General features: G+C 29.0%; 1 protein-coding gene across 1 annotated transcript; it reads right to left on the bottom strand.

Moving 5' to 3' along the window:
* Positions 1-9,783: 9,783 nt before the first annotated feature.
* LOC125832973 (LOB domain-containing protein 1) lies at positions 9,784-12,101 on the bottom strand. The gene is made up of 2 exons (XM_049512140.1): positions 11,786-12,101; positions 9,784-10,219 (listed from the first exon to the last, which is right to left on the bottom strand). The coding sequence occupies exons 1-2, from the start codon at positions 12,029-12,031 to the stop codon at positions 9,896-9,898; spliced, it is 570 nt and encodes a 189-aa protein (XP_049368097.1). The 5' UTR covers positions 12,032-12,101; the 3' UTR covers positions 9,784-9,895.
* Positions 12,102-12,924: the final 823 nt, after the last annotated feature.

Here is a 12,924-nt window from a genome sequence, read left to right as displayed (position 1 = left end):
CCGATTTTCCCCTTCTTCATTTTCTTGGTTGATTATTCTCAAGGGAGGAGGAAACTGAGTACCATATGCTTGGCAATCCTTGGTAGAGCTTTATAACTTATTTATGATTTCGTGCTTAACACGGTAAACAAACAAATAGGTGGTCTTTCCAGTTAGGTTAAACAAAAGCTTTCCCCTCACATCTCGGTCACTTTTACCTTTTTGTTAATTTGTAATTAAAAAATAATAGAAAACCTTGACAGCTAAATCAGTTACAGACTTACAGTAATTGTCAATGTTGTGTTTAAAAATATATTACAATGGACTGAGAATGGAGGGAATGGAGGTTTATACTGGCATGATAATGCATATTGAGTTAAAATATCTTAATAAAAATACGTTAATTTTCTTAGTGACATTGTATCTTTCTCTATCTTTTGGTTTTCTATCGGGTGTTGAGTACCTTAATTGGGGCTCGACTAATTCAGATATGGACCACGTAAGGTCCATTTAAGGGAAGCGTCCTTAGCATGATTTTTCTGTACTTAGAGTTCAAACCTAAGCCTTTAATTAAAGGTGAAGGAATCTATTCCATCCCATACATAATATGACCCTTGTTGGTCTCTTTCGTTTTGAACTCTCTGCAATGCCTAAATTAATGGGAAATTGTACGTGTCACTTTCTCTAAATTAATGGGCTAGTACCTAAATTTCTTGCAAGTTTTTCATGTCTTTTAGATGCATTAGGCAAATAGCAGAGACAATTATAAGTAAACTGGATATAGAAGAAATAACAAGTAAATATTGAATTTCATATGACACCATAAAAGTAGTAAACAAGTTGAGAAAACTAATGTCACATCATATTTTTATTGGGAAAAAAAATAAATACAATTGCGAGTGTTAAGTCTAAAGATACAAGCCTACTTTCTGGATTTTGTAGTGCCATATGGTTGAAAATCATAGGAAAAAAAGATGACAAGATAAAGAATTAGTCAGAAAAACTGAAAAATTTGCCCATTATACACAATTGACAATTTATGTGATTATCTCTGATTTTTCATGTCATTAATTAGTCAATGCATTGAGACCTTCTTTTTCTTGCTCACATAGGAACTTTGACAATTTGAATGACTTAAATACTTGTAATATGATATGAAAATTGAAAAATAGAAAACTATTGAGAAGTTGGTGTGATATAACATCATTTTATACTAGTTAATATACCGCATAATTAGGTTGTTTCAAGTCTAAATTATTTATCTAAATTTTGATGGATAGAATTACTAGTATTTGAACGAGGTGGAAAATTTGACATGTCTATTCAGAGGAGGCGTTGTAACACTCCGAGGTGGGTAGTTTAGGTATGGGTTGATGCCTCCTAAAGAGTAATGGATGCATGTGGAAATAGCCTCAAGCAGATATTCTGCCCATGAGCGTAATGATATAATAAGCTTGCTTGCATGAGTATTGTGAGACCTACTGGTCGAACAACGATGAAAGTTGGTCACTTGGTCATAGTTATTGGGGACCCTCGAAAGAGCTTTTCCTCAACGAATCAATACATCAACAATAACATACTAAGTGTAATTCAATAAGTGGGATCTGGAGAGGACCATGTATACAAACCCTTAATCCTACTTTGTGAAAGTGGAGTAGTTGTTTCCGATAGACTTTTGGAAATACAACAATGAAATATAGTCATGCTGAACATAATGGAGAAGAGAACACTAACAACAACACATAATATGATAGCCGAAGCAAAGAAAATAAAAAGTAATAATAAAATCGAAAAACAAGATATTATATGAATAATAATAATAATACAAATATTTTTTGTCCAAAAAAAAAACATGCAATTTTGTCTCATATCTAATATTCCGGTGGATTCGAATTATAACACGAATATACACTTAGCACTATCACTTAAAAGAATAATTTCAAGGTATATAAACTACATATTCTCGAAAATATTAATTAATCATATGTATTTTATCACCTAATTATGAGCGTCATTAGGTGGAGAAATGACTTTGTATTATATTTGACTATAATTTACTTGGTGTAGCCACAACTTTTTAAAATATTTTTTAAAATTGATCTAAAAAGAGTTGTTAGAGACATAATAATGTATGGAGTACATTGATGTAACAATTTGATGATGTTATAATCGATCACATCTAAACTTTTTCCCACTCAATGTGTAATTGGTACATTGAAGTCATTTTTCATAAAAAAATATTTTTCTAGAACATGAAAAGTGAAATATTTTTTCAAAATCAATCAATTAGAGTGTTTTTGATGAAATTTTGAGTACTAGAGTGATTAATAATGATGTTTAAGTTTTAGTTGAAATAATTAATATGAAGTTAAAATGTTAAGATAGATATAGAGAAAATAACTTCTTCGCCCATAAGTAAGTAAGAGCAGATCGTATTCAGGATTTCAAGAGGGTAATTGTACTATTATGAAATGGTGGATTTAAGATCTAAATTTAATTGGTTTGACTTAATATATAGTTATATTCTTCATCGAAGATATTGAGATCGGCTGAACCCATTCACCTAATGTTATATCATCCGGTACTCATAGTTTACCATGCAATAACATTTAGAAATTTCTAATGTGATAGACTTGAAACTTTTGAAAGATTTCACGTGTACTGAACTCAATTTTTTTTTTGTTTAAATTTTATATATGTATTAAATTTTTTTATTACACAGCGATAAATATTCGATTGTGAATTCAATTATTAAGTTGTATGTATATAAATTTTAACTCATCGCAAAATTCATAAATTTTAAATCTTAAATTATCGGTACGACGAAACACACTCTCATTATCAAACCTAAAAGTGGAAAAGGTGAAAAGGAATATTGACTTAAGAGAAACTAAAGAGAGAAATTATGACTGATGATGAAGGAGAACAAATAATTAGATAACGCGTTTTTTTGTACTGATATCAACTTTCTGGTAGTACTAATTTTCATCAAATTTTCTTGCTTTTACCGACTAGGGTTGTGTTGGAGTGGTAAGTACCTTTTTATTTTATTTTTGGATTTGAATCCATCTGAATATAGAGTCATCTTATAAAGGGAGCCTCTAAATATGGGATTTCTCGGTACGAACTCAAATTTAGTCAAACTCCAATATGAATACCGGACATCAGGTGGAAAACCAAATTTTTTGTCCCATAAAAGGAGCACCCATTTTTTTCTTTTCATACAATAATATTTTCTTTTGAAAATGTATATTTTATCATCAAAATATCCGAAAGATATCTATCTATCCATATATAAACTCCTTGTATGCAAGTTATTATAATTATGAAAACATAAATCAAGTTACATGCTATAATACATAAAGATGACCTCACGTAAATTTCTTACACTGACGATATATATAAGTTATTTTTTTTAAAAAAAATATGGAAAGTCAACGTAAAGATTATACAATGATGTTTGGTTTTACATGTATCATGAAATTGATATTTGTGCTTATTTGGTTGTCAATGTAAAAGGGGATTGTCTAAGGACTGCGCAAATGTTATTGGACACCATATTTCAATTCTTTTGCATGAAGAAATAAATAAATAAATAAAAAGTATAACAAGAGACTAGCTAGTGTATAGATGAGATAATAAAAGAGTTTTAGCCTTTTTAGGATTTTGTGTTGGTCCCATGCATGAGGCATAATGATAAAAAGTGGTAAGTGGTTGGCTAATTAGTAGATATAGTATCAAAGCTTCAACAATAATGTCTTGGTTCTCATTTTGTGTTCAATGAACTACTTTACCTTACACTATTGTGGTGGAAAAAGAGTGCTTGAAAATATCGGAGAAAAGTGAATAATGGTTAGTAATGTGTCTTGGTTAGATTGATGTGGAACATGTGATGAGTGGATCTTTGATCGATTTGGGGCATGCATGAACCAATGTGAATTGTGTGTGTAGTGGCCTAGTGGGGAGCTACTGTCAATTTTTCTTTTAAGTATCAGTTTTGCGATCATAGTACTCTTTCGAAACTCAAAAGTTGTGTTAGAAATATAGCTATTGGATTGGATCAACTCATTATAAAGGGGTATTAATTATCTCATTAATTAGCTTGTTCTCCTAAACTCTATCTATAATGTATAAATATATCATAGTTATTTTTTTTACCATGATATCACGACTAGGGTTGACTATCCAAAAGAGATAAAAACGTTTTGCATCCTTTAAAGATATCTACGTTGTGGACAAAGGAAATTTATCTATTTTGTGAGAATTCCCTGTGACCGGTGGCACGAATCATGGTTGTTGCAGATCTACTTCTGCCAAGCAATGTAATATATACGAGTGCCAATTGACTCTCCTTGAACAAAGGTTCCTCAGCGGTGTGGTTGGATATTGATAGGATTGTAGCTAGAGAACATTGAGTAAAAGCCATGAAATAGAAAATATCCCGATAGAAAATGATCCGCCCCGTCCCCCCCGTCCCCCCCCCACACACACACACAACAATAGACCTTCTCAATACATATTAATTCAAGGCTCAAATTCAGCTACCTGACACCGAGTGGGAAATCAAACATGCATGCATGTGTGCTACCGTTATCTATTTCATGAGTTGTGACTATACATATATGACCAACTTTGTTGTTGTCACTTAAGTGTATCATTTTCAATAATCACGACACATTATTTCTGTCCCTACTCCTTTCTTTCTTTTTCACATTCTTGTTGTTTTGTTAATCAATTTCACTAAATATCGCAGTTTATGTTCATACAAGAGTTTTGAGATATATATATATATATATATATGTTACGTTAGTTGAATGATAATTACACGTAACACTATTTAATAAACATTGATTACTAGGAAGTACTTAAGATATATATAACCAATTATAGCATGTCTGATAGTAATATAATGCCGCTATCAATATTATTATATAACATAAAAATAGAATAGTTCAGAATAAACGAATTTTATCCCTAAAAGATAATGTGCCTTATCACATTGTCGGTATGTACGTTTTGCCAAACGATCGATCAATTTTATGTGACATAACAATTTATATTCATTATCATCTATGTATTTATATAATTATGTTACTTAAACGATGATTACATGTGACATTATTTAATAAATATTATGACAATATGTTAGTAGTATAATATCTTTAATTTCCGCTGACCACTCTTAATGTAAAACACTAAAATAAAATAGTTCAAAATAAGTGAATTTCGTCCCTGGCTAATAGACAACATGCCTAATCACATCATATGTTTTGCCAAAGGATCAATTTTATGTGACATAACAATCTATATTCTTAATTTATCATCTATTTATTTTTATACAATTACACTATTTAAACGATAACTATATATGACACTACTTAACAAACATTATTACAATGTAATAGATATCTTTAATTTTCTGCGAATCACTATCAATATATATAACACTTGAATAAAGTAGTTCAAAATAAGTGAATTTCGTCTCTAAGAGACAACATCAACAAGCCATATCACATTGTTGAGTACTTGTACATTTTGCCAAAGGATCAAGTTTATGTGACATAACAATCTAAATTCTCTATCATCTATATATTTTTATACAATTACGTTATTTAAACGATAGCTACATGTGACACTATTTAATTAAAATAATAATATCTTATTACAATATATCTGATAATAATATCTTTAGTTTTCTATGGATCACTATCAATATATATAACACTAAAATTAAGTAGTTCAAAATAAATGAGTTCCCATTGAAAAGGGAAAGAGCCAATTACATTCATTTATCTTATTGTTAGAAAATGTACAATTTACCAAAGGATATTTTATGTAACTTAACAATCTACTATATATATAGATATTCTTTACCATATATTATATGTATATTTGAAGAAAACAAAAAAACATAAAAAAGGTATAATATGCTTTTAAGGAAAACAAGTCTGAAATTGTGTTATCGAATATCTATAGGAATTGCAACAAAATCTTCTTTTCTTTTTTAACCAAAGTGATATGTCCAAACTATATCTTTGTCATTGATAGTTATGGGAGAAAATTTGGATTTTAAATTATCAATAGAGTTGTAAACAAATTATAATACGTGTTTGGGAAGCTGACAAAAAAAATGGTGTGACATGTTTTTTTTAATACTGATTCGAATTATTTCTCTTTCGATGATGAAGTTTATCTCCCATCATATTACTAGTCGAATTTGACTTCTGTTATTTTCATCGAGGTCATATCTAGTATTCAGAATTTGGTGAAAAAATAATCTCTCCCCCAATTTTTTTTTTTTATTGACTTACAAAGAAAATATTTTGTTGCAAATGAACAAAATAATATTGAAAAGTTGTCCATATGTAAAATCAAATTATTAATATGGCCTTTGGTTCCACTATACAAAAATTCCAAATCATTTTCTTAATAAATAATAATTATCAAAATTATATGGTAAGATCGATAAATAAATTAAAAGATGATTTGACATTAAGCTATGTGAGTATAATTACCAAAAATGATAAAATAGATGGAAAGTGTACGACAACTCAATTATGATCCAATGAATGGCTGCCACGTAATCTGAAATTTGGCTAAGTGTAGACTGTAGAGTAACTTATTTGCACTTCATTATGGAATCGCGTCATCTGTGCGTATTAGGATAGAAAGTTAGTAGGCACGAAGTACTCGAAAATTTAAATTTGTTGTTGCTTGTCATAGTATTAATTAGTTTTATTCATATGGATCTTCATGTACATAGACTTTCTGACATCATATGTTGTTTATTATATTTCGATCATCACATTATGCTGTTATGGAAAAGACTTTTATTTGATGTGAGTATTATGGACGCTTTAAAGTAAATTCCACCCCATTATTCTTGTCTTAACATAATAATATAAACAAAATTATAGTTTGTAGCTCACATACTTTATTTTGTCTTTAAGAAATTTAATTCTATTTTGATTTAGTTTCTATATTTATTCGTTGTATATCTGTTCGCTCAATAGAACTGTGTTCGTAAATAAAGTCACAGTTGTTACCAACTTGTATCAATTGTATTTATTCTCTCTAATGGATACATTACGTGTATTCTTCCAATCTAATTTTAGTTGTATTCATTGGCTCTACATATCAAATTGTTACCAACTTGTATCATTTGTATTCATTTATTCTAGTTTCAGTTATATTCATTCACCCTAATGTATCAATTGTTACCGGCTTGTACACTTGTATTCATTTTCTCTAGTTTACTTTTATTCATTCTTATCAACTATGTAATTGTTTATAACAACGTGTATAGGTTATAAGCGTTCACTTAATTTCGTTATATTAAAACATACAATCACGATAAGTTATATGCCCCGTTCAACATTATTTTAATATATCACAATTGTATTTAATACGATACACTAAAATACAGTGATGTGTGACTCCATATCAGAGAATAACAATAACATATATGATTGAGGAGGATTTATATAATTCAATAATGGGAAAAAAGGACTAATATACTCCCGAATTATTGTAAATGGTATATATGCAGATATCCTCCGTCATACTTTTGGGACATTGGTGCCTCTGCCGTTCAAAAACTAGAGCATATATGCCCTTCACTCTAACGGAAGACTAAATAGGGACACGTGGCACAATCTTATCCGTCGATCTAATATTTAATAAATGTCGGATCAGTGGATAAGATTTTGACACGTGTATGTCCGTTAGTATAAAGTGTATATATGCTCTAGTTTTTGGACGGCAGGGGCACCAATGTCCCAAAAATATAACGGAGGGTATCTGCATACCATTTACGATAGTTCGGGGGTATATTTGTCCTTTTTCCCTTCAATAATTAACGAAAAATATTCAAGTACTATTATTTCGGGTTCGAGCCTTGGGTATGGAGAAAATTTTGTTGGAAAGTCATCCCTGAATGGACCCTGCAGAAAATCGTATTTACTCTTTCTATTTCTAACCATCGGGGAGATTCATCTTAGATTATTCTAGCAAATAGCATAATCGTGGCAAGGGAACTATACTAGTGACCTACCCAATTTATTGTAAAATTTTCGCGATTACCAATGATTGGACCATGCAAACTAGAAATGCTTTTTCTTGGCTAAAGAACGAGATTACTCGATCCAGATTTAATCGGGACTCCAAACATCATATTAGAAAAAAAAGAAGAAAAAAACAAGAAAAGTGATTTTGTTTATCCATTCTTTTTGCTTAATTCAAAAGTTTTCTATTTAAAATAAAAGAGTGAGCAAAATTGCAAGTTGGTTGTGACAAGACATAGTTGGTTAATTAATAATGGGAAAAAGGACCTGATATATCCCTCAACTTTGTCATTTGGAGCTGATGCCCCTTATTATCAAAATGGCTCATATATACCCTTACTGTTGTACAAACATCTCACATATACCCCTACCGTTACAAAATGAGCTCACATATACCCTTCATTTAATGGAAGTGAAAAAATTAGTTTTAAATTTGACTTTTAATTTTCTTAAAAATTATTGAGGGGTATATATGATTCTTCTAGCAAAGTTCAAGGTATATTTTAATCTTTTTCATACATAAATTATTTTTTGACTTCTTTGATTATAATTATTTGAGTTTCTTATTCTTATTTTATTTTTTTCTTTCATTCCTTAGTATAAAGAAAAAAATTTAAAACTATTCTTTTGTGGTTATATTATAATTTAAAACTATTTTTTTTGGTCTATATTGTAATTTAATTTTTTGTATTTGAAGAAAAAAATTTGGTCATCTATAATATGTTTTACAAGTGAAACATAAATAAATTTGACCATCAAAATAATAAATCTAAATTAGTCATTGAAATACAAAAAAGTCAAAAAAAATATGTTTGAGGAGGATTAAATATACTCATATGGGATTATATTTTATTTTTTTAAAATAAAAAATTAAACTAAAATTATTATTTTTCATTTCCATTAGAGAAAAAGGGTATATGTGAGCCATTTGTATATAAGTAGAGGTATATATGAGCCACTTTTATAACGAGGGGTATATCAGCTCTAAATGACAAAGTTGAAGGGTATATCAGACTCTTTTCCCATTAATAATTGACAAAACACGAGTGAACATATCAAATGTGGAAAAGAACTATTATGTTTGAAAGGTAAAAAGTCACCAAAAAACAAAGACAATAGGGAGTCAAAGGTTTGGGAATTCACATGGGACACATCAATTCAATGTTTAGAAGTCGCTTCGTTTTAATCTATTTGTCATACTTTAATTATTTTAAGTCTGCTTAAAAAAATATTTTTTTGATAATTTTAAACTTTTCATATGACATGTTTAAGACCACAAGATCTGCATATCTTTAATTTAAGATTATAAGATTTAAATATTTTTTTACTTTTTAAACTCTGTGTCAAATTAAAACGAGGACAAACAAATTAAAACAAAGGAAGTAATAAAAAAAGAAGAAGGTAATAACATGTTATGTAATGCTTTAAATTCAATTACCCTTTAAGAATATATTGGATATGAATTTGAATTAATTAAGTAATCTTGAATATACATGAAATGATTAAATGATTTTTTTAATTCAATTAGTAATACAATTGATGATCATCAAGCATAGAAGTAGAAGACTATACCACCCATTTTTCTCACCAGAATCATATACTATATATATAAATTAAATTACTAGACTAAACATTGACACAAATCTTTAAAGATTTGGATCAATTTATATTACAATTTCATTTTCCTTTCACTAAGAAATTAAATAATATTACATAAATTTTATTTGCGATTCTTTTTCTTAATACTATATATTTTACTCAAAATTTATTTGAGTACTCGATGAACTTTTCTAGGACCTGAGTTAGATTTGACGAATCTATTGGCATAGAGAGCGTTTTCCCCTTTAATAGACTCATGTCCATAGGGTCTCCCATGATCCAATGTTATCATCTAAGTAATTCATAGGGAAATTGTCTAAAGATTGTTGTGGTGGTGATATTGTTTGTGGAGTAGATTGGCCCATTTCCATACAAATTAGTGCCATGAAATTTGCTTGTTGGCATTGCATGTTGACAATTTCAGCTTGTGCCTTAGCCAATTGTGCTTGAAGATCACTAACTTGCTTTTGTAATTGGCAAATTGATCCTGCACAACCATATACTGGATCTCTTAGTCTTGCATTTGCTTCATATACCATGCTGCTTACAGCATCTGCCCTTTGAGATTCTGGTAATTCCTATAAAAAAAAGTGATCTTATTTAATAGTGATTGAATAAATTAAATGACAGTCTGGTGCATAAAGCATCTCGCGTTCATGCATGGGGAAAGACAAGACAATATGCTAAGGGGTGTGATGTATAGTTGTAGACAGTCTACCCTAATGCAAGTATTAGTGATTGTTTTCACGGCTTGAATGTGTGATGTATATAATATTTGCCAATTAAATCAAGTTGTTAAAATAACTATAGCTAGTGCTAGTAGTTAATTTTGAGAGAAATATATAGCAAGTACTATCCGTCACTAATTCTACGAGATATTTAGCGACAGATAACAGGTTAACGACGAATTTCACGAATAATTCTTGCTTTTGTAATAGTGAAGGATTTTGATCATTTTAACTCAAGAAGCCATAGATATTATTTGGTATAGATATGCTATGATGTAAACTTGAAAAATATAGATTATCTATCTTTCGGTTGATCGTCTATATGAATAATCATTGACTATATTACTTTTTTTAAACTTATCATGTCATGTCAATATATTATGCAAATACAAATAACAAGCATCAGAAGTTTTCTATATTTTCTAAATGTATAAATCTTTAAAAGGTTAAACCGTCTGAAAAAATTCAGGAAACTCAATATATATGACAAAAAAATAGAAAAATGAAATATAGAGACATGAAAAGAGGAGTAATTATATATATTTGGAATGAAAAGAAAGAAAAGACTTTATTCTAATAATTATAAAAATAAATAAAGTAGATTGAATGTGGTTGTTGTTTCTCATTATTATAGTCAATAGAGGAATAAATTCCTTACACTAAGAAGGGCAATATGATTGAGATATTTCCTTGTCAATTGCTTATGTCTATTTCAACCATCAATTTTTAGCTAGGTATTGCTTTTCAAATTTGCAACTACAACCTACCTAAATACTACTTAACTCCAAATTTGTCTACATTTCATGCATATATTTTTGAAATTATAAAATAAAGTTTTATTAAATATTAAAATATTCCTAATTAATAACCACCACAAAATTAAAAGAAATTATAATTAAAGTTTCTCTCAAACTAAAAACAATCTATTTATAGTTTGCCTCTAAAAAATTGATAATGTAAGAGAATTAGAAGCTTCCTTATTTTAAAGGGATTCAATCATTTATGTATATCAATAAAAAATATTTTTATTCTACTTAAAAAATAAATATTAATATGAACTGAAATGGGATTCAATTGAATTCCTTCCTAACAAAAATAAACTAAATACCCAAAAAGTAAGGCAAATATATACTTTGGGAGGTAGTGTATTAATAACTGATCGTGGACGAATTCAGTAACTTTTGTTTAAATTATATAGTATATGTACAAAAATATTTATTAAAAATGTATTAAGTATTCAATTATGAACCTAGTAAGTCGAGTTATGAATTGCTACTGATCAGAATTCATAAACTTCAAATTAAAGACGAGTACTATTACGTACTTCGAGTTATGAATTGCGGTTCAGAATCATAAACTTTAAATATTGACGTACCATATATATCATCAATATTGATAAAGACTTATAATATATACCTGCAAAAACTTAATAATATTGCTAGCACCAAACACACGATGAGCCGTAGTGAACTTAATAGGATCATTTGGAGGAAAATAAGGTGCCAACACACATTTCTCAGCACAGCGCCGCCGTAATATTTTACAGGCGGCGCAAGGACTCACCACCACCATTGTCACTGACGGTGGTGGTGGTGAGTTAGGTGAAGATGAAGACGAAGGTGAGACGGATCGAGATGAAGATGAAGATATGGTGGATTCCATTTTTTAAATTTTTTTTCAAATTTTTTGATCTTTGTAGAAATGTGTATAAAAGGAAAATAGTGTTTACTTGATGTGTTCTAAGATGGAGTGAACAAAGGGTATATTTATAAGCCAACGGAGAAGAATAAGTGGGAGTGTGATGATGTCATAATAATAAAATGACGTCACTGCCCTTTTGGTCTTTTATTTTTATTTTTTATAAATAATAATAAATTTTATATCTTTCATTTATTTGGTATTATGATATGATAATTTGAGTCTAATGAAAAAGTAAAAATTCATGTAATCGATTTTTATTTATTTTGGATTGAGGCATCGTTGTTGTTTGTTTGTTTTTCTTTTAATCTATAAGCTTTTTTATCGGAGAGGAAATTTTAATAGTTCAGTTAGCTATATAAATATTAATTTATTGGCAAGAGTTTGATTTTCTATCTTGTAATTTTTTACCTAGTTTTTATTTTGTTGTTGGTTGTGGCGATCTTCTGTTTTCACTAGTACTAGTAAATACTCCGTCCATCTCAAATTAATTACCTGGCATGCACGTTTATTAAGAAAATTTTAATAAGAATGAGATTTTGATTATTTTATCTTTAGTTATGTCTTAAAATGTACTTCTACTGTTCATTTTTACTTGTCCACGATTTCAAACTCATCACTTTTAACATATCTCTCTATTTTATATTTCTCAACATTAATTACTTATTTCCCCAACTAATTCTCTAAGACCTAAGATTGTAAGTCAATTAATATTGATATTGTGATAAACCACTCATATTAATCATTATTTCTTATAAGGCATGTAAAGTTTAAAGTGAACAAGTAAAAGTGAACGAAGAGAGTAATCATCAAATATTTATTCTATTGAGATATTTGTGATCTTCATGAACAATTAC

The sequence above is a fragment of the Solanum verrucosum genome, unplaced genomic scaffold (assembly GCF_900185275.1).
Source record: "Solanum verrucosum unplaced genomic scaffold, falcon-dt-bn FXZP01000016.1, whole genome shotgun sequence".
NCBI classification, from domain to species: Eukaryota; Viridiplantae; Streptophyta; class Magnoliopsida; order Solanales; family Solanaceae; genus Solanum; species Solanum verrucosum.
The sequence above is the reverse complement of the archived record's forward strand: the minus strand, read 5'-3'. Positions and strand labels throughout refer to the sequence as shown.

Coding starts and splice junctions, on each gene's coding strand:
- LOC125832973 (XM_049512140.1), bottom strand. CDS start 12,031: ATGGAATCCACCATATCTTCATCTTCATCTCGATCCGTCTCACCTTCG. Junction 10,220..11,785: donor ATATTATTAAGTTTTTGCAG/GTATATATTATA, acceptor TTTTTTTTATAG/GAATTACCAGAATCTCAAAG.